General features: G+C 39.3%; 1 protein-coding gene across 14 annotated transcripts in view; it reads left to right on the forward strand.

The window, feature by feature from the left end:
* Nucleotides 1-1,407: 1,407 nt before the first annotated feature.
* Nucleotides 1,408-22,974, forward strand: part of NKTR (natural killer cell triggering receptor) — a 62,698-nt gene continuing 41,131 nt past the window's right edge. For all 14 annotated transcript variants that reach the window (XM_047874043.1, XM_047874031.1, XM_047874032.1 and 11 more), the window contains exons 1-2: nucleotides 1,408-1,541; nucleotides 1,727-1,807. In XM_047874043.1, the coding sequence (XP_047729999.1) occupies nucleotides 1,750-1,807 (58 nt within the window). In that variant the 5' untranslated portion in view covers nucleotides 1,408-1,541; nucleotides 1,727-1,749. The remainder of the gene's footprint in view (nucleotides 1,542-1,726; nucleotides 1,808-22,974) is intronic.

Consider the following 22,974-nt stretch of genomic DNA (forward strand, 5'->3'; position numbering starts at 1 on the left):
TGATTGCACAACAATGTTAATGTACTTAATGTCTCCAAATTTTACATTTGAGTTAAATGACAATTTTAGGCAGTGTGTATTTTAGTTTTAAATTTTTTTCTTTAATGTTTTTATTTATTTTTGAGACAGAGAGAGACAGAGTATGAGCAGGGGAGGAGCAGAGAGAGAGAGGGAGACACAGAATCCAAAGCAAACTCCAGGCTCTGAGCTGTCAGCACAGAGCCTGACGCGGGGCTCGAACCCGCGGACTGTAAGATCATGACCTGAGCCGAAGTCGGATGCTTAACCGACTGAGCCACCCAGGCGCCCCTACAGTTTTAAGAAAATAAAACAAAAACAAAACAGTGTGGCCCGGGCATAAAGATAGGTACATGGAACAGTGTAACAAAGTAACTGCAGAAATAGAATAATAAGTGGTCGCAAAACCAAGGTAATTCAATTGATAAAACGCAGTTTTTTCAACCAAGGTGGTGGGACTACTCTGTTTTCATGGGGGAGGGGGGTGTCAAATGAACCTCAACCTCTACCTGGCACCACAATGAAAAGTTCCAATAGATCGTATTCTTACACGTAAAAATTAAGACTATAAAACTTCTGGAAGAAAACACAGGAGAAAATCTTCAGGAGCTTGGGGTAAGCAGAGATTTCTTAGCACAGAAAGAGCACAAACCATACGAGAAATTGATCAAGTGCCTTCACTAAAATTAAAAACTGCTTCGCACAACCACCGTCTAAACAACGAAAAGGCCCAGCTGAGGAGAAAACATTCGCAATTATATATGAAAAAAAAAGATTTGTACTTAGAACATATACGTCTCACTCGTTTAACAAAACATTTGTACACAGAACTCTCGCATTCAATAAGACGAAAAGGAATAAAAAAAAAACGGGAATGGTCTTGAACTGACCCTTGACAAAAGAAGTAGAATGGCCACGAACAGAAAACTATTCCGGGGACGCTGGAGCCAAAGAGGGAACGAACGCACATCTCAACCTAAAAGGCTTTTGAAATGAGACAGTCTAACAGGAGGAGAGCGTCTTAACTACTCCTTGCGAAAAGGAAAACAGGCGAACAGATCGGTCGGTTGACTAGACGTCAACGACTTAATTTCTCACTGCTTGCTCACAGGTGTAGACAACACGGAAGCACCGCGACACCGGAAAAAGCGCGGACGCTCACGGCTCCAGAAGGAGGGCGAGAGGAAGTAGAGAGTGCAGGCGTGATCTCAGCTCCCAGATTGGGCGACTGACTCCGGGGCGGGGCAAAAAAGGACCAGCTCAGGTATGGGAGCTTCGGGCCAGAAGCTCCTCTGGAGCCCCCAGACACGCCCACCTGCGCGCGCACCCTTCAGTTAAACACCCCCTTGGAGACAGTGCTCTCGCGGTATTTGTCCCGACTCTCGCGGGGTTTAGCGTGGCACTGGGAGGCCGGGCCCTGGGGAGGGGGTGGTGGTCGGTTAGTGGCGTTGGGCTCCGACCGCCGCGGTGGCATTGCTTTCTCCTCTGCTTACGGGGAGCTGCTCAGGCTGGAGGCTAACCAGGTGAAGAGCTCGCCCGCATGTGTGTGCGCGGTACTTGGGAGTCGGGAGGCCCGGCGCTGGAGGGGACCCCGTCTCAGCCTCCCGTGGTGTCGAGGCAGGCCGGCGCGAGGCGACCGTGGCGCGGGCTCCGCCCCAGCCTCCGCCCTAGCTCCCGCCCTGACCGCTTTCCTCCCCCTTTCTCCTAGCTCTTGCCGCCGCCTCGGTCGCGATGGGGGCGCAGGACCGGCCGCAGTGCCACTTCGACATCGAGATCAACCGGGAGCCGGGTGAGCCGGAGACTGGGCTCCTGCTGGGGCCTGGACCGTCCCTGGGGAAGGAGAGGGGTCTGCCCTCATCAACCGTCCCCCAAGCCATTTTGGGAGCGGGTAGACGCAGTCAGCACTCCCTTTTCTCCTGAACGAAAAATCCATGGAAAAGAGATTTTCTACGGAAAATCTATAGCCCGGATCCACCACTCCCATTCTACTCGGAGTCCGGGCCTCGCCCTCCCAGACCCCTTGCGGGGACACTACGCCCTGCACCCCCGAACTGAGTGTTCGTACCATGGCTGGCGCCAAGATAAAGGGGGTGCAATCCTCGGACTTTTTCTCTCTCAGTGTCTCAAGGGGCAAACACTCCCAATTCCTGTTTCTGGTATTTTTCTCTCTGTGTGAGGTTTGGACTCGTATATTGTCTTTCCTACGCCTTGTATATATCATTAGTAGATTAACCCCACTAATATTTTTCCTAAAGTATCTTTAGCCAGAATTTCTTGGTTCGTGGGAAAATTACTTTGTGAAAGTCTTGTGCGATAAACCAAAGCAGTCTGTGCCAACAGGCCTGCAGCACGAATGCACGTAGCATTAATGCTTCGCCTTTAGGGAAAGCAGCCGTTCGTGAGTATATTTTATTGAGAATAAAATGTTTTCTTCTGAAGACTAGTTGCTACGTAGCAGACCCTTCAGGATTACGAACTGTTAGCCTCCCCCCCCCCCCCCCCCCCCGTATCTGTGGCAGAAGTTTTAGTTGGAAAGTCTTTGTGCAGCGTCTTGTTCAGCAGATTCTTACTGAGATCCTGCAACTGTTCAAGACTGAGGACAGCAAGGAGTGAAACAAAGGACTCTCTTCCTTGTAGTTTGTATTCTGTTTGGGGGAAGACCAGACCATAGAACAAGGGGGAAAAAATACAGTGGCTTATAGTAGGGGTACTGTTTTAATATGTTGGTCAGAAAAAGCCTTTTCTGAGATGACAGTTAAGCAGGCATCTGGAGGAGATGAGGAGGGGAGCCATTGTGGATACCTTTGAGGAGCATTCCTGGCAACCGAAGTTAGTACAAAGGCCCTGAGGAGGGAGTGTGTTGGCATGTTTGAGGAACTGCTGGAAACCCCTGGTGGAGTAGAGGAGCGATGAGAGTAGCAGGAAATGGCTGCAGACCACAGTGAGGACTTTGACTCTGAGATAAGATATTGAAGGGTTTTGAGCAAAGGAATGTTACGATCTTAGAAATCTTGTTGCATTCTCAGTTTTTAATGTATATTTTTTGGGGGGTTGATGGATTTTCCTTTATTTTGGCTGTTATAGTTGCAGAACTGTATGCATTTGTCAATAGTCACAAAACTTTACACTAAGAAAGGATTAAATATGCTGTATGAAAATTATATCTTAACAAAATATTATCGTTTAAAAACATCACCTAAAATAACCACAATCATTCTGTGACACAGAAACATCACTGGGAAGAGATTGATATAATTAGGTTGAGCAGTTCATTCACTCTTTGTGGTGGTTGTAAATGGAAAAGACGATAATTTTTAGCTGAAGCTCATGGATGGGTGTCAAAATTCCCTAAATATTTGCATTTTTTTTTCACCCGTGTTGCATAAAATCAGATTGAGCAAATAGTGCTTGTCACATTTATCATTACATTTCCACAAATGCAATAGGTAACTTACTTTATCTTTTATGCATTGTGAAACTTGCTTTCTCTTTGAAATAAACATAAAGTACTTACAAATTTACATTTATAGCACCCAAAATAAAAGGAAACTCTTTTTAGGATGTGGCATAAATATTATTGACTTACCTTTGGAACAATGTGAAAATATCTCTTTTTAAAAAATTGTTTTTAACCATGTTTATCATTTTTTAAAATTTATATCCAAGTTAGCATATAGTGCAACAATGATTTTGGGAGTAGATATCCTTAATGCCCCTTATCCATTTAGCCACCCCCCCCCCAACCCCTCCAGCAACCCTCTGTTTGTTCTCCATATTTAAGAGTCTCCTGTTTCATCCCCCTCCCTGTTTTTATATTATTTTTGCTTCCCTTCCCTTATGCTTATCTGTTTTGTATCTTAAAGTCCTCATATGAGTGAAGTCATACGATATTTGTTTTTCTCTGACTAATTTTGCTTAGCATAATACCCTCTAGTTCCATCCATATATATATATATATATATATATATATATATATACACGTATATGTATACCATATCTTCTTTATCCATTCATCCATCGATGGACATTTGGGCTCTTTCCATACTTTGGCTATTGTGGATAGTGCTGCTATAAACATTGGGGTGCATGTGTCCCTTCAAAACAGATACCTGTATCTCTTGGATAAATATCTAGTAGTGCAGTTGCTGGGTCATAGGGTAGTTGTATTTTTAATTTTTTGAGGAATCTCCATACTGTTTTCCAGAGTTGAGCATTTTTTCATGTGTCAGTTGGCCATCTGGATGTCTTTGGAGAAATGTCTATTCATGTCTTTAGCCCATTTCTTCACTGGATTACTTGTTTTTTGGATGTTGAATTTGATAAGTTCTTTATGGATTTTGGATACTAACCCTTTATCTGATATGTTGTTTGTGAATATCTTCTCCCATTCCGTTGGTTGCCTTTTAGTTTTGCTGATTGTTTCCTTCGCTGTGCAGCAGCTTTTTATTTTGATGAGGTCCCAATAGTTCATTTTTGCTTTTGTGTCTCTTGCCTCTGGAGACATGTTGAGTAAGAAGTTGCTGTGGCCAAGATCAAAGAGGTTTTTGCCTGCTTTCTCCTCGAGGATTTTGATGGCTTCCTGTCTTACGTTTAGGTCTTTCATCCATTTTGAGTTTATTTTTGTGTATGGTGTAAAAAAGTGCTCCAGATTAATTTTTCTTCATGTTGCTGTCTGGTTTTCCCAGCACCACTTGCTGAAGAGACTGTTTTTATTCCATTGGATATTCTTTCCTGCTTTGTCAAAGATTAGTTGGCCATATGTTTGTGGGCCCATTTCTGGGTTCTCTATTCTGTTCCATTAATCTGAATGTCTGTTTTTGTGCCAGTACCATACTGTCTTGATGATTACAGTTTTGTAATACAGCTTGAAGTTGGGGATTGTGATGCCTCCAGCTTTGGTTTTCTTTTTCAAGATCGCTTTGGCTATTTGGGGTCTTTTCTGATTCCATACAAATTTCAGGATTGTTTGTTCTAGCTCTGTGAAGAATGCTGGTGTTATTTTGATAGGGATTGCACTGAACATGTAGATTGCTTTGGGTAGTATTGACATTTTAACAATATTTGTTCTTCCTGTCCAGGAGCATGGAATATTTTTCCATTTTTTTGTGTCTTCTTCACTTTCTTTCATAAGCTTTCTATAGTTGTCAGTGTATAGATTTTCACCTCTTTGGTTAGATTTATTCCTAGGTATTTTATGGTTTTTGGTGCTCAGTTTTTATATTTTGAGGCTTGATGGATCTTAATCCTTACACCATAGTGAATCCATGTTTCAGATAACAGGGCTTATGTTTTTTTAAGAATTAAAAATAGCATACTCATAAAAAGTGTTGAGCAAAACAAACATTCTATACATAAAATACTCCTTTCCTAGTACATATTCATATCCTAGATTTGCAAATAACCTTTGTTATGAAAAATCTATAGAAGATGTTTGGTAAATGTGTGAATTTCAGTCCCCAAGGTAATTCATTATAATACCATACCATTCTGACAGAAGTGACTAGCAGTCTTGAGAACACTGAAACATAACAAGGAATGCTTATACTGTTCTAGGTTGACCCAGTTGATAATTGGCAATTTTATATGGTTCAGTCTCACATAGAATACTTTTAGCACTTTTCAGTGTATTATCTAAGTAGTAGGTAATTGATTTTTACACAGCTTTTAAGGATCACTTCAATTGTTTGAAATGAGGTACCCCACTTTATAGGATTTAACCATTAGTAAGTATGTCGTTTGAGTACTTAGTCAAGTGATATTCTTGACTTCCTGAATTGTTAATAATTTGCTTAATGTAAGTACAAAGTAGTAACAAAGATGGTTTAGAAATGGCCATACTGTTGGGGCACCTGGGTGGCTCAGTCAGTAAGTGTCCGACTTCAGCTCAGGTCATGGTCTTGCAGTTCGTGGGTTTGAGCCCCACATCGGGCTTTGTGCTGACAGCTCATGGCCTGGAACCTGCTTCAGATTCTGTGTCTCCCTCTCTCTCTCTGCCCCTCACCAAACTCACTCTCTGTCTCTCTCTTGCAAAATTAAATAGAAACATTAAAAAAAAAAAAAAAAGAAATGGCCATACTGACCATATTGATGAGAGATCAAGAAGTATTGATAAAAACTGAGTTGAATACAACACAGTATGTATTATTTTCCATTACTATCAATGGAGATGTGTATGTTTTATAGCAAGTTAACTAGACTTTTGAATTACAAAACTACAAAATGAGTGCAAGTATATATTAAAAAAAAGTGCCTTTTTTGGGGCGCCTGGGTGGTGCAGTCGGTTAAGCGTCCGACTTCAGGCAGGTCACGATCTCGCGGTTCGTGAGTTCGATCCCTGCGTCGGGCTCTGGGCTGATGGCTCAGAGCCTGGAGCCTGTTTCCGATTCTGTGTCTCCCTCTCTCTCTGCCCCTGCCCCGTTCATGCTCTGTCTCTCTCTGTCCCAAAAATAAATAAAAGTTGAAAAAAAAGTGCCTTTTTTAAAGTTTATTTTAAGAGTGAGCAAGTGCGTGCACTCTTTTAAATATAGTTTTTTAAAAATTATTAAGGTTTGATAGGTTCTATTTTAGGGGAGGAGCGGGGGGCGGGGAGAGAGTGAATCCCAAGCAGGCTCCTGTTTTCCGCACAGAGACCTATGCTTGTGGGGCTTGATTTGGGGCTGTATATCACAAATCATGAGATGACCTGAGCCAAGAACAAGAGTGGGTTGTCTGCCCTACTGAGCCATCCAGGCACCCTAGGAAGAGTCTTTATATATGAGTTTTTCTCTGTGAGTCCAATAAAATGGTTCCTATTTGAAATAATTCCAGACTATATCTTAGGAATTTTTTTTTCAGAAGGTTTTTAACTAAAATTTTCATTTCTTTAATAGTTGCAGAATTGTTCATATTATTTCTTCTTGTGTGAGTTTATCTGTGGGATCTGTAGTGATAGCTCTTCCTTCATTTCTGATATTGATAATCTGTGCCCTTTGTCTTTTTCCTTGGTCTGTTTGGCTAGAGGTTTATCATTATTATCATATTTATTATCATTTCAAAGAACTAGATTTTGGTTTATTTTTTTCCACTACTGTTTTTCAGTTTTTATGATTTCTGCTCTTTATGTCCTTTCTAATGCTTGCTTTGGCTTACTTTGCTCTTTTTCTAGTTTCTTTAAAGTGAAAACTTGGATTGTTGACTTGAGACCTTCTTTTCTAATGTAAGAATTTAATGCTATAAATTTCCCTCTGTATGCAGGACCCCACAAATTTTGATATATTGCTTACTTTATTTTAGTTCAAAATATTTTCTAATTTCCCTTGAGGTTTAATCTTTGGCTCATGAATTATTGAGAAGTGTTTTGGGGCACCTGGGTGTCTCATTTGGTTAAGTGACTGACTCTTGGTTTTGGCTCAGGTCATGGTCTGATAGTTTGTGGGTTCAAGCCCCACATCGGGTTCTGTGCTGTCAGCACTTGGGATTCTCTTTGTCCCTCTCTCACCCTCTCTGCTTTTCCCCTGTTCTCACAGGTGTGCTCACACCCTCTCTCTCTCTCAAAATAATAAACTTAAAAAAAAAAAAAAGAAGGGTTTTAATTTCTAAGTACAGTACTTGGATATTTTGCAGTTGTCTTTCTGTTAATGATTTCTAGTTTAATTCCATTGTGGTCAGAGAATATACTTTGTATGACCTTAGTTCTTTTAAATTTATTAAGGTTTGATATGTTCTATTTTAGTGAATTTCTCATGTACACTTGAAAAAACGTCTGTTTTGCTACTTTTGTGTGGATCTACATTTTTAAATTCTTAAAAAATGTTTATGTATTTATTTTGTGGGAGAGCACGAGTGGGGAGGGAGAGAGAGAATCCCAAGCAGACTCCACACTGCCAAAGCAGAGCCTGATGCAGGGCTTGAACTCATGAACTGTGAGATCATTACCTGAGCCAGAATCAAGAGCCAGATGCTTAACTCACTAATCACCCAGGCACCCCTCTGTGGAGTGTTCTATAAATGTCAGTTTGACATTTGGCTAATAGTGTTGTTCTATTAGTTTGGGTACGGGTGTCATTTCGACACCAGTTGGCTAATAATGTTGTTCAGTTCTGTATTCTGGCTGGTTTTTTTGTCTCCTTGTTCTGTTGATTACCAAGAAAGGAGTATTGAAGTCTCCATATATAATTGTGGATTTGTTTATTTCTTCTTTCAGTTCTGTTAGCTTTTGCTTCATTTACTTTGAGGCTCTCTAGTTAGGTGGATGCAGACACCTTTAGGATTGTTAGGTCTTCCCAATGAATTGAGTCTTTTATCATTATGTAATGACCCTTGTTAATTTCCTTGCTTCAAAGCCTGCTTTGTCTAATGTGAATACTGCTACTTCAGGTTTTTTTGTTAGTGTTTATGTGGTATGTCATTTTCTATCCTTTTATTTTCTAACTTCTATTTAAAGTAGGTTTCTTGTAGATGGTAAATAGTTGGATCTTGTTTTTTCTCTCCCCCTGGTTTTATTAAGATATGATTAACATATAACATTGTGTAAGTTTGAGGCGTACATACGGTATCAAGATCTGATACACATATATTGTGCAATTATTGTCATAGTAAAGTTAGTTAACACTTGGATCAAAAGCAACCTGTTGCTTTTTTATAATAACTTCTTTCGATGTGATTCTGGGGATTAGAATTCACTTTAGAATGGATGTTGTTATACTGTCATTTAATCCTTACAGCAGCCTTGAGAGGTAGGCATTTTTGCATCCCTCTTACAGATCAGCAACAGTCTCAAATAAGTAACTTGCTCAAGGACACAGTGCTTATTAAGAACTGAGATTCAAAGATGGATCTTGTTTTTTAACCCATTCTCACAATCTTTTAAACAGTATATTTAGACTATTTACATTTAATGCAGTTATTGTTTGGATTTGTCTAATATTTGTTTTTGCTTCCTCTGTTTTCTTGTGTTTGGGATTATTTGAATATTTTTTAGTATTTTTAATTTTTCTATTGATTTTTGATGATCTCCATAATTTTCATTTGATGCAGTTTTAATAAAAATTTTATTATACAGCAATAATATAATCAACACTTTTCCAAATCCAAATGATACTGAATACAGATCTACATGGTGGATCAGAGTGACTCCAACAAATTATATGGATTCAATCTCTCTGCATAGTTTTAGTGGTTACTCTAGAGATTACAGTATACATATTTGGCTTTTCATGGTGTATCTAGAATTAATATTTTACCACTTCAGGTGAAATGTTGAAGCCACCCCACCATATAATATCCCTTTACCTCCTACTTTATAGTGTATTTGTCATGTGTATTACATCTACAAACACTGAAAGCCTTTGCTTTCAAACATCACACATAGTAGCTTAAGAAAAGAAAAAATACTCTCATTACTTTCTCTCATTATTTCTGTTGCTCACATGTGTTCATTCCTGAAGTCTCAGGTTCCCTTTGGTATCATTCCCTTCTACCTGAAGAACTGGCTTAAAGTATTTCTTTTAGAGCAGATCTTCTGGCAACAAATTCTCTTTGTTGTTTTGTTTTGTTTTGTTTTGTTTTGTTTTGTTTTGTTTTGTTTTGTTTTGTTTTTAACCTGAGAATTTTACTTTGCTATTACTCTTGAAAGATATTTTCACTAGTTATAGAATTCTGTGTTGACAGTTACTTTCTTTTAGTACTTGAAAAACGTTCACTGCCTTATAGTCAGTTTGGTTTCTGATAAGAAATCCATAGTCGTTCAAATTGTTTTGCCCCATATGTAATGTGTTACTCTCGTCTGACTGCTTTTAAGATTTTTACTCTTAAATTTTAGCAGTTTTATTGTGATGTGTCTGGGTGTGAATTTCTTTGTGTTTATTCTCTTTGGGATTTACTGATCTTTTGAATCTGTGTTTGTCTTTTGCCATCTTTAAGAAATTCTCAGCTAATATTTCTTCAGCTATTTTCTGTCTAGCACTCTTTTCCTCTTTCCAAGACTTTGATGACACAAATATCAAACGTTTTGATGTTACCTCACAAGTCTGAGGCTTTGTTCAGTTTTTCTCCCCCCAATATTTTTTTCTCTCTGCTTTTCAGATTGGATAATTTCTATTAATTGGTCTTTAAGTGCACTGACTTTTTCCTCTGTCATGTCCATTGTACTGTTGAACTCACCTAGTGAATTTTTAATTTGGCAATTGTATTTTTTGGTTTTAAATTTTCCTTGTTTTTGCTTGAGAGTTTCTGTTTTTCCATTCATTTGTACTTAATGTAGTATAATTGTAATAGCTGCTTTAAAGTCTTTGTGTAACAGGTTTCTAACATCAGTATCATTGTGGAGTTTCTGTTTTTGTCTTTTCCCTTATGGGTTATGAGACTTTCATGGTTCTTTAAATGTAGATAAATGTTGAATTGTATCCCGGACATGGCCCTGAGTGTAGCTTAATTCTTGTGGAGAATGCTCACTGTTGTTGGTATTGGTGATGATGATGATGATGATGATGATGATGATGATGATATTGTAGTAGGCAGTCAGCCTGCAACCACCTTCTGCTGTTTAGAGTCAGTTCCACGCATGCATAATGCATGGATAAGCCCTGGAGTTCGTACCTTATGGGACGGTTTTCTTGAGGGAGCTCCCTCTTTGAGATTTCCTCAACACGTTTTGGCCCTTAAGGACTCCCTTTTTTGGTCATCTGGCCAGAAAGCTCGAGTTTTAGTTTCCTTACTCTCCCATGTACTTCTTATGATTGTGTCTGTCTCTGAGGCTAAGTGGCAAGAGAATAGAGAGTAAAAGCAGCAAAGGGGCACCTGGGTGGCTCAGTCTGGGTGGATCAGTCGGTTAAGTGTCCAACTCTTGGTTTCAGCTCAGGTCATGGTCTCTTGGTTGTTGGGTTTGAGTCCCGCATCGTGCTCTGCACTGCTGGTGTGGAGCCTACTTGGGAATCTCTCTCTCCCTCTCTCTCTCTGCCCCTCCACCACATGTGCTCTCTCTCTCTCAAAATAAATCAACTTAAAAAAAAAGATAAAAGCAGGAAGGATTCTTATCCTTTGGGAACACAGTTCCTCTAGTCAGCAAGATTTACCTCCCTTGAAGTTTAAAATTTTTTTTATGTTTTATTTTTTTTTTTTATATTTGAGAGACAGAGAGACAGACAGAGCATGAGCAGAAGAGGGGCAGAGAGATGGAGACAGAATCTGAAGCAGGCTCCAGGCTTTGAGCTGTCAGCACAGAGCCTGAGTCGGGGCTTGAACTCATGAACTGTGAGATCATGACTTGAGCCGAGGTCAGCCGCCTAACCGACTGAACCACCCAGGCACCCCAACCCCTTTGAAGTTTTATATGCTTGCTTGGTCACCACTGCTCTTAGGCTGCTATCACTGTGGAATTGCCTAGGAGTTAAAACAGGACAGAGTGGGAAAAACAGACAGAAAATGAGATTTCCCCCATTCACTGTGATCTGTAGGAGTCCTCTTTCCTGCTCCCTAGACTAGAAATAGAGGGCTTTCCTCAGAGCTCTTTTCTGTACCCAGAGTGCAGTTCTGGGTTTCTTTTGGTTCCAGGTCACGAGATAAGGTAGGAAAACAAAATCCATTACCAATTGGGTGGACTTTTGTGTTACTTCCAAGTCTGCCTGCTTCCATTTATTTTTATTAGTCCTTAGGTAACTGTTCCATGCTTCCTGTCCAAGGTTTTTTAGTTGAGTTGCATTCAGTGAGAAAGTTAGGGTGGAATATATTTGCTCCATCCAGACTTCCTTATAAGGAAGTCTGAATCTAGAATTCCTCATAAATTTCTAAAGATGTTAACGGATAGAAATTAGCCAGTCATTTTTCATTTTCTTTACAAATACGTTCATGTTTTCTGAAGGCATAAGCTTTTTGAATGAAATGTGATACCCACTTTGGAAATACATATATATGAAATCCTCATTGACAACTTCATTTTTCTGACAGACTCACCCTTCTCTGGTTAAATGTTAATTCTCTAGGGTTGTTAGTGAGAACATCCCAGGGGGGCATGAAATAGTAATCTTGTTTTTTTCTTGTTTGGTGCCTCAGGAGCTTGCCTTTTTATTCAGATCCCGGTACCAAGAAATTGGGAGTCCAAGGAACTGTGTTTTAGATATCTATTAGTAAACTAGGTTATTAGTAAACTAGGTTATTAAGCTAGGTTAGTCAAAGAATGGCCATTAGGGTTTTTTTAAAGTACATACTGGGGAGTTGCCAATGAGTTAGGTGCAGGCCATAGATTGCCTTTGTCACAATCTTGCTACTAGGCTACCCCCAAAGTCACATTTTGCCAACGCATAGACATTAGCAAGCAAATATGCCCACACGTAAGAAGTTCTGTAAGTTTGATGAAGTCCAAGTTCTGTTTTTTTTCAGTGCTCCAAGAACTCTTTTTGTGAAAGATTCCTGCTCCTGAAAATTGTCACGCAAATGTTTATCAGGCACCAGAATACTCTAAACTCGTGGCTAGACTCAGGACTTTTTTGGTGGACCTACCCTCAGGTTCTACTCCAAAGGGTGACCCTCCAGATTCATTTGTCCTGTTAACGCAAGGGCATGGATTATCCCCAAATATTTTTATTCAGTCTGTATATCACTAATTCTGAACATGGCCAATAAAAACCCATTTCTAACATTTATGTTGCTAATTCTAAGGCCTCTGGTTGGTGAGAGATAAAGATAGTAAAAGTATTTTTAGTAGCCACCTCTGACTGAGATTTGGCCTTTGATTATCACCTTTGGAGGGTGTTTCTTTATGGTTAAGGTGAGGTTAAAACTTGTGATCCCTTTATATCAATGTCTACATAAGATATCTTAAATTATAGTTATACTACATCATAGTAGTAAAATGGTGTAGGCCATTTGTTTTCAAATTGCAAGATGTTTTCACTTTTTTTTTTCAACATATGAAATGTATTGTTTTCCATTGGTTTCCATACAACACCCAGTGCTCCTCCCAAAAGGTGCCCTCCTCAATACCCATCACCCACCCATCCCCTCCCTCCCACCCCCCCCATCAACCCTCAGTTTGTTCTCAGTTTTTAAGAGTCTCTTATGCTTGCAAGATGTTTTCATGAAGCTCCGGGGTATCGGACACCCATTTGTTCACTTGCATCCTGTCAGTGTGCAGTGGTTTCCCACAGGTTACGGGACACGTGATGACACAACGTGTCAATGCAATGCAGGAGCAGTCAGGAAAACCTGTCTTCGGCCACACCAGACATTACTTAGATTTGCAAAAATGTAAAACCATGACACTTGAAAACTTTTTGTTCATTTTTGGAAATATAAATTATTAAAAATATTTGTGTTAGCATGTAATGAGTTTATTTTATTGAAAATTGATTAATATTTTTAAAAATTTCTCCATTTTACTTTCTAATGTGGTAAATATCAGTAAATATAAACCCATATAAAAAGTCTTTAAGGTCCTCAATAATTGTTAAGAATATAGAGGGGTTTGGAGTGCCCGGGTGGCTCAGTTGGTTAAGCATATGACATGAGCTCAGGTCATGATCTCATGGCTCATGGGTTTGAGCCCCGCATTGGTCTTTGTGCTGACAGCTCAGTGCCTGGAGCCTGCTTTTGTTCTATGTCTCCCTCTCCCTCTGCCCCTCCCCCACTCATGCTCTGTTTCTCTCTGTCTCAAAAATAAATAAACATAAAAAGATTTTTTTTTAAAGAATATAGAGGGGTTCTGAGACCAAACAGTTTGAGAACTATTGTTCTATACACATGCTTTCATGGAATGCAAGCATTGGGCTTTACCTAGAGATGTTTTGAACTTTTTGTTTGGCTATAATTTCATATTTGTAAGAAGTTGAAAAATAAAAATAGTAAAAATCATCCATTTATCCTTTACCTAGAATCACCTGTTATATTTTATACCATTTGCTCCCTCTGCACATATAATTTTTTTCTGAACCATCTCAGGGTAAGTTACCTACATCATGGCTCTTTACTCTTTAATTTAGCATATTTGTTAAGAATAGAGATATTTCTTTTTTTTTTTTTTTTAATTTTTTTTTTTCAACGTTTTTATTTATTTTTGGGACAGAGAGAGACAGAGCATGAACGGGGGAGGGGCAGAGAGAGAGGGAGACACAGAATCGGAAACAGGCTCCAGGCTCCGAGCCATCAGCCCAGAGCCTGACGCGGGACTCGAACTCACGGACCGCGAGATCGTGACCTGGCTGAAGTCGGACGCTTAACCGACTGCGCCACCCTGGCGCCCCAAGAATAGAGATATTTCTTAACCACAGTGTAGTTATCAACTTTATAAATTTGCATTGATGTGATAACTTTAATCTGCCATCTATGTATTCCTTCCATTTTTGTGATTTGGCCTAAAATGTCAATTACAGCGTTTTTTCTCTTCCAGCACAAAATCTAATCTAGCATCACATATTACATTCAGCTGTCATGTCACTTTATCCTTCTCTTTTTAAAAAAATGTTTATTTACCTTTTTTGATACAGAGCCTGCACCTGGGTGAGATTAGAAAAGAGGCAAAGAGAATCCCAAGCAGGCTCTGCACCAACAACGCAGAGTCTGATATGGAGCTTGATCTGACGAACTGTGAGATCATGACCTGAGCTGAAATCCAGAGTCAGACACTTAACTGACTGAGCCACTCAGGCACCCCTATCCTCCATTTTTGTTTCTTTTGTGACATTGACATTTTAGAGGAATACAGTGCCCTTCCCTCATTTTTAAGTAGAACATTACATTTTTTATTTGTCAGAGGCTTGAAGTTTGTTTTCAAAAGTGATAACCAGGGTATTTCTTTAGAGGAATGTTCAACTTTGGAATTTTTATGTGGGCCTCACAGCAATATCATAAAACCTGGGCAATACATCAAAATTGGTAAAAAAAAAAAAAAATGGGTAAATAGTTGAAGTTGGTGTTTTTACTTTATTGCTTATGATTCACATGGATTCAAAAAATTGAACTGAAAATGGAGTACAACTTGTGATCTTGCACAAGCCGCTTGACCTCTTTATAGAATGGAAATACTATCAGTTCTGTCTTAATGTGATTCTGAAGGTAGCACAGCAAAACTTGCTTATATTCAGAATTACCCTTTAAACTTTAGACTCACACTCAATAGAATTTCTCCTTTGAGAGTGGGGCATGTGGGGATCTGGTATATACTGAGAGAACAGGAGGTTGCGTCTGCCATGTCAACCTCGCCCTGGTCCTCATTAATAGAGTGACTGGAGGCAGTGGTCTGCACTGTTTAGATGATTTTTTTCCCTTTTTATATACTCACAAATTAAATAGGACTCCAGTGTATCAGTGCCTGTGTAGTAAGGTTGTTGGGAAGACTAATAAAATAATAGAACCAGCTGTCTTACAGATTGTGTTTTTGTAACATGAATTTATTGTGATGGCATTGGTTAATTATGGAGCACAGTTTTAATTAGTTTTAATAGAACACAGGCTACTGTTTGTTTATAACGATCAGATAACAAGGTGAGGCACTAGTTGTGTTGAGGCAAGGGCAGTTGGGCAGCACTGCTCTTCTAAGTTATTCTTGTCCGTCCTGACTAATCTGAAAGACCACAAGAAGAGTTATGTTAGTGATAGTGCTGGGAGAAGGGGGGAGAGTGAGGTGTGATCAATTGTAGGATTTCCACAGTGATGTTTAAGTTTTATAATAAACCCTTATAGCTAAAAGCATGCCTTTGTTAGTGATACTCCTCTAACAAAAAAAATCAGTCTTCCTGCAACCCCACATTCCTTTGTCCCCCAACTCTCATTTTCCCATAGAAACAGTTGTTTTTATATACGATTATTGATAATGCAGTGTTTCTTTAAATTCTGTCGTGTTATTTGCAGAGCAGACTCTTAATCTGCATCTAGCACAGTGACATAACTGTTTTTATGTTGCTTTAATTATAACATGTGCATGAATATGAGCATGCACACTGAGTTAAGTACAGCTTTCATATTGAGGTATTGTTTAGACAGATCTTTGTAGATGAAGCCTTTTTATTCACGTTGTAGTGAAAAGGCTTGTTTCAGGTTTCTGTAAGCAAGAGGGTTTGGTGTGGTTTGTTTATTTTTTATTTATTTATTTTTTAAAGAAATTTGGCCTGGAGAATCCCAATCCAGGCCTGACTGGATGGTTTTGAAGGCAGACACATAAGGGTTTTCATGGGGACTTTGAGAGCAGTAAGTTGACTTCTTCGCACCTTCCTTTCCCTCCCCTTTCTCTGCCTCAGAAATCCCAAGTGAAATATACTAACTTTTTTTTTCCCTTTTCTACTTTTAACATAAGATGGCTGTTTCTTGTCTAACTCCCACCTCCTATCCCCCCATTGAATTCCTTTACTTTTCTGTTGTTTTTCTACCTTTGTTGGTTTTCATCTGTCAGTGTTGTTGCAAAGGGAATTCTGACATTAGTGGTATGAACCAGCTGTCCAGTACAATTCTTTACAGTTATGATTTGCACATCATTTACATAAAGTCTTAAAAGCTTTCCAGAATATATATCTTTCAGCCTGAATCCTTGATAGAACATAGCACTTAACACAGATGGTCAGGTGTTCAGTAAACAGTTATCCTACTGGGAATAAAAGCAGATGGAAACTAAAAAGATTTCTTTAGATAGCCGGAAGAAAGCTCAGGCTAAAAAGGGGAAGACTTAGGTAACAGAATTATCTAGAATTGAGATAATGCTTTCAAAGTTATCTCAAAAATTGCTGTGCTCTACTGTGAATGCCTTACTATGTAAGCCTTGCCACAGGTAGAGCCCTATTGTAGTTTCATTGTGCTTCAGGGGACTATGTCTTAAGTAGAGGGCTATATAGTGAGATCTTGAATTTCTGTTTCCAGTCCTTATAGACTTGTACAAATCATTGAAGCTGATGCTTTTTTTTTTTAATTTTTAAAAAATGTTTGTTTATTTTTGAGAGACAGAGTGTGAGCAAGAGAGGGGCAAAGAGAGAGGGAGACACAGAATCCGAAGCAGGCTCCAGCCTCTGAGCTGTCAACACAGAGCCTGACCTGGGGCTCGAACTTACAAACCCAATCGTGAGATCATGACCTGAGCTGGAGTCGGACACTCAACCGACTGAGCCATGCAGGCGCCCCGAAGCTTGATTCTTAAGTCATGTGTGAGTAGAGGGGCTATAAAGGGTAGATTCCCTCTATTCAGGTTGGGTACCCCACATGAAGGGGGAAAGGGAAGAGTTAACGTTCCTAAATTAAGCTCTAGGAAGGGATCCTTATAGGTAATGTAGATTAATATGAAGACCCTGACATTTTCATCACAGAACTGCAGTGACACTGGTAGTTTGGAAATGACCCAGACAGCGTGAACTACTATAGCTGCTGCTCTTGTCTCTGCCTCCCTGGTCTTACCTAGCTGTTGTCACCACCGGAAAAACTTCGTGTTTTTTTAGAAGTCTAGTTCCGGGAGTCGAAGAAGGAGACTATGAAAAGCAGAAATAAACTGATGGTGTGTAGCTTCTGCCCCAAAACAGTTACCTTTCCCAGAGAGCCTGAAAGTTTCCATATGACCTTTCCATACCAACTGCAGTTCTGGGTACATAAGCATCCCCTGTTTAAGAATGCTATCATCTCTGGGAAGGTTTGTTTTTATACATAACCTGAACTTATGCAGCAAGAATGCTTTCTTCTTCTTTTTTATAATGCTTGTTTATTTATTTTGAGAGAGGGACCACATGTGAGTGGGGGAGGGGCAGAGAGAGAATCTCAAGCAGGCCGTGTGCTGTCAGTGCGGAGCCAACTCAGGGCACCGTCTCATGAACCGTGAGATTATGACCTGAGCCAAAGTCAAGAGTCCGATGTTTAACCGACCGAGCCTCCCAGGTGCCCCGAGACTGCTTTCTTCTAAATTGTTTGATGAGAGAGCCACTCTGGGAGTTGCTTGGGGCAAGGGGAAGTCGGTGATGTTACAGCCAGGGAAGACAGCTGAGTATATGTATTGGAAAGAGCATTGGACGAGGACTCAGAAGACCAGGCTCTGGTTCTGGCTCTGCTCATTTCTATGTAGGTGGCCTTTGGTAAGTTACATTATTAATAGCCAACTGTGTTTGAAAACAGGGTAATAATCTTGGCTATGATAATAATACCATATATTTTTAAGGTGTCTTAGTCCATACAGCATTATGATGTAAGATTTATACCCATTTTAGAGATGAGGAGTGTCTCAGAGGGGCTAATTGATCCAACCAAGATCCTATAACTAGTAACTGTGAAAGCCAGGGCTCTAGCCTGGGTTTTCTTTCTTGCCCACTATACCATGGCTGCTGTGTAAAACCTAGGGTTTAGTATTATGAAGTTGCTGGAAGAGCAGATTAGATTTGAGGATAGTGCTGAGTAGGGCAGCATTAGGATATTTGTTGGTTGGGGAGTGGAGCACCTAAGATAAGAAGGAAGATAGATATGGCAGTAGGGAATTCTTAAAAAAACAAAAGTATTTCCCAACTGTATCTTCCATTGTCATTGTATACTGGAAGGAATGAAAAACTCCTTTTACCTTTTCCTCCCTTTCTAGAATTTTAGCTAATACTGTTAGTTATTTGCTTGATTGCATCAGTATCATGGATCAGGTAGGCTTTCTTGGCTGTCTTCAGAACTTAATTGCCACTTACAACATTTTGTTTCTGTTAGAAAATATTTTCCATATTCCTAACCACCAATTTGAAGATGATTGTTTATTTTTTATTTTTATTTTTGTTTAATTATTTTAATATGAAATTTATTGTCAAATTGGTTTCCATACAACACCCAGTGCTCATCCCAACAGGTGCCCTCCTCAGTGCCCATCACCCACTTTCCCCTCCCTCTCACCCTGAAGATGATTTTCTAAACATGTAAGATTTAAGATAGAGATTGCCAGTGTTTATGAATGACACATTAGGGAAAGAAAGGAATATTACAATCAGTAAAGTTAATTCACAAGTTCTAAACCGTGTGACCTGAACTCTTACTGCATGTTTGGCACATTTTAAGCTGAAAAGGGCTTCATTGTTTTTTCTGTTAGTAAAAATAGTGCATGCTCATTATAAAAACACCAATAATATTTAAAAAGTTAAACCTGTCTTAAAATCCTGCCATGCAGAGATAATAATCACAACTAACCTTTTCTGAACCTCTTAATTCTGTATAATGGTTCATAAATTTTGAATTTTTTTTAATGTTTATTTATTTTTGAGAGAGACAGAGACAGAATGTGAGTGGGTTGGGGCAGAGAGAGAGGGAGCCACAGAATCCGAAGCCGTCTCCAGGCTCCGAGCTGTCAGCACAGAGCCTGACGTGGGGCTCAAACTCACGAGCTGTGAGATCATGACTTGAGCCGAAGTCGGACGCTCAGGCGCCCCCATACATAATTTTTAAAAATGGTATAAGCTCCATTCTATTCTGGCCCTGCCTTTTTCTGTTCAACAGCATGTTCTCAACTTTTTTCCACTTCAATAAATCAAGCTTTATGTAATCACTTGTAGTGGTTATATAGTTTACTATCATATGGAAGTATCTGTATTTGTTAGAGTATATGATGGCAATGGTTGCTAAACATAAAGGCTGATAAATAACAGTGACTTAGATTTAAGACAAATTTTCTCTTTCACAGCTCCCAGCCAGTCAGCAGATCAAGGCTGATGATGTCAGGGACTCAGGCTTTGTCTTGTTACTCTGTCACTCTTGACATTGGGTGGATGGGTGAAGCTCTTAACAGAAGAATTCAAGCTGGGTAAATACAAATGAAATGATGGAATTAGAAGAAACATTTTGCAACTCTCAGTATGATTGGTGCGGAAGAGGATCATTAGTGGCCAAACTATTGGGTGAAAAGTTGTTATAGAACATAGTATACACATAAGTTTCAAAATATCATTCCACTTATTAATTTAAAAATGGGGGAAAGTACATTTACAGCTGAGAGATTGGCTAATATAATACTTCAGCATTACCAGTAATGGGTCAGACTGACATGTGCTTCCTGATGGGATGCAAAAAAAGGGGGGGGGGGGAATGTTTTAGATTAAAAGAGACCAAAGCATGACAACCAAATCAATGCATAATCTTTGGTTAGACTCCCAGATTTAAAGAGGTATAAAGGGCATTGTGGAACCAGTTGGGTAAATATGAATATTGACTATTATTAGACTGTGGTGTTAATCACTGTTAACATGTTGTGACAATGGTATTGGGGTAATGTACAGAATATCTTTGTTCTTTGGGAGTATATAGCGAAGTAATTAGGATGAAGCATTACAACATCTATAATTTTCAGTTTGAACCTGAAGAAAATTATGTGTAGAGTGGTAGTAAAGTTAACATGGCAAAGCATCTTTATAGATTTAAAATTTTTTTTCAATAAAAAGTTGATGGGGAGAAGGGCATTGCGTGTTCATTCAGATAACCTTCAGATAATTTTGTTAAATATCTCCAGAAATCTTAATACTTTGGGGGGGTTGCAATTAAATGACTATATTTTACTTTCGGGAAAATTGGACACATTTGCAATTTTGAGTTTTCCTGTCTAAGAATAAGTTACGTCTCCTTTTATTCAGATTGCCTTTATGCCTCTCAGAGGTTTGTAGTTTTTATGGGTCCTACACTCTTACGGCTAAGTAGCTAGAATGTTTTTTGTTGGTGTCGTGAATATGATTTTAATTGTTATCTTTTTTACTAGTTCTTACTGATCATAAAAAATATTAACAATTTCAGTGTCTCCATTAATATTTCAGTTGGTTCCTTTAGGTTTTCTAGATGTACAGCTATGTCTTTCAAATAGTGATGAATTTGCTCTTTTTGATATGTATACTTCTCATATGATTCTCTTGTCTACTGCATGGCCTAGAATTTCTAGAACAGCATTAAACAATAGTGATGATAACAAGCACCTTTTTAATTTAATTTAATTTTTATTTTTTAAAATTTGTATCCAAATTAGCATATAGTAAAACAATGATTTCAGGAGTAGATTCCTTAGTGCCCCTTACCCATTCAGCCCATCCCCCCTCCCAAAACCCCTCCAGCCACCCTCAGTCTGTTCTCCGTATTTGAGTCTCTTCTGTTTTGTCCCCCTCCCTGTTTTTATATTATTTTTGTTTCCCTTCCCTTATGTTCATCTGTTTTATCTCTTAAAGTCCTCATATGAGTGAAGTTATACAATATTTGTCTTTCTCTGACTAATTTCGCTTAGCATAATACCCTCCAGTTCCATCCACATAGTTGCAAATGGCAAGATTTCATTCTTTTTGATTGCCGAGTAATACTCCATCGTATATATATACCACATCTTCTTTATCCATTCATCCATCAGTGGACATTTGGGCTCTTTCCATACTTTGGCTATTGTGGATAGTGCTGCTAGAAACATTGGGGTGCATGTGTCCCTTCAAAACAGCACACCTGTATCCCGAGGATAAATGCCTAATAGTGCAATTGCTGGGTCGTAGGGTAGTTCTATTTTTAGTTTTTCGAGGAACCTCTATACTGTTTTCCAGAGTAGCTGCACCAGTTTCCATTGCCACCAGCAGTGCAAAAGAGATCCTCTTTCTCCACATCCTCGCCAACATCTGTTGTTGCCTGAGTTGTTAATGTTAGCCATTCTGACAGGTGCGAGGTGGTATCTCATTGTGGTTTTGATTTGTATTTCCCTGATGATGAGTGATGTTGAGCATCGTTTCATGTGTCTGTTGGCCATCTGGGCGTCTACTTTGGAGAAGTATTTTTCGTGTCTTTAGCTCATTTCTTCACTGGATTATTTGTTTTTTGTGTGTTGAGTTTTTGATAGGTTCTTTATAGACTTTGGATACTAACCCTTTATCTGATATGTCGTTTGTGAGTATCTTTTCCCATTCCATCGATTGCCTTTTAGTTTTGCTGATTGTTTCCTTTGCTGTGCAGAAGCTTTTTATTTTGATGAGGTCCCAATAGTTCATTTTTGCTTTTGTTTCCCTTGCCTCTGGAGACGTGTTAAGAAGTTGTTGCGGCCAAGATCAAAGAGGTTTTTGCCTGCTTTCTCCTCGAGGGTTTTGATGGTTTCCTGTCTTACATTTAGGTCCTTCATCCATTTTGAGTTTATTTTTGTGTATGGTGTAAGAAAGTGGTCCAGGTTCATTTTTCTGCATGTCGCTGTCCAGTTTTCCCAGCACCACTTGCTGACGAGACTGTTTTTATTCCATTGGATATTCTTCCCTGCTTTGTCAAAGATTAGTTGGCCATATGTCTGTGGGTCCATTTCTGGGTTCCACTGATCTGAGTGCCTGTTTTTCTGCCAGCACCATACTGTCTTGATGATCATAGCTTTGTAATACAGCTTGAAGTCCAAACAAGCACTTTTGACTTGTCCCTTACTTTAATGACATTAGTGCTGTCCTAATGTTCCACCACTAAACATAATGCTGTCTCTTGATTTGAAGGGTGTCTGAGAATTTTTGTGCTTATGTTAAGGGATGAATGTTCAGGGTGCCTGGGTGGCCCAGTCTGTTGAACATCCGACTCTTGATTTTAGGTCACGATCCTAGGGTCGTGGGATCGAGCCCCCATCGAGCTCTGTGCTGAGTGTGGAGCCTGCTAGAGTCTTTCTCCCTCTGTTCCTGTCCTGTGCTCATGCTTGCTTGCTCTCTCTCACATTTATTCTCCCCTCCCCACTTTTTTTTTTTTTTTTACCTTCATCAAATGCTCTTTTGGTTTCTGTCTCAGGATAGTACCTTTTAAAAAATGAGATTGATATATAGAGAGTTTTCAAGTTTGTTTATGTCATCTTTCTAAGACTTTGGTATCAATTTAATTTGCTTCATGAAGTTTGTTAAGCTTTTCATCTTTTGCTGTGCTCTGAAACAGTTGAGATGGCATTACATTTTAATCTCAAGAGTTATTTAACAGCACTCTTTTGGATGTATACTTACCAGCATTTTGTTTCTTTCTTGGCTCTGTTTTTTAGTCTCCATCAGCATGGAGTTGTAATCCATACCTTCTTACGTTTTTTTCCTA

The sequence above is a fragment of the Prionailurus viverrinus genome, chromosome C2 (assembly GCF_022837055.1).
Source record: "Prionailurus viverrinus isolate Anna chromosome C2, UM_Priviv_1.0, whole genome shotgun sequence".
Taxonomy (NCBI): domain Eukaryota; kingdom Metazoa; phylum Chordata; class Mammalia; order Carnivora; family Felidae; genus Prionailurus; species Prionailurus viverrinus.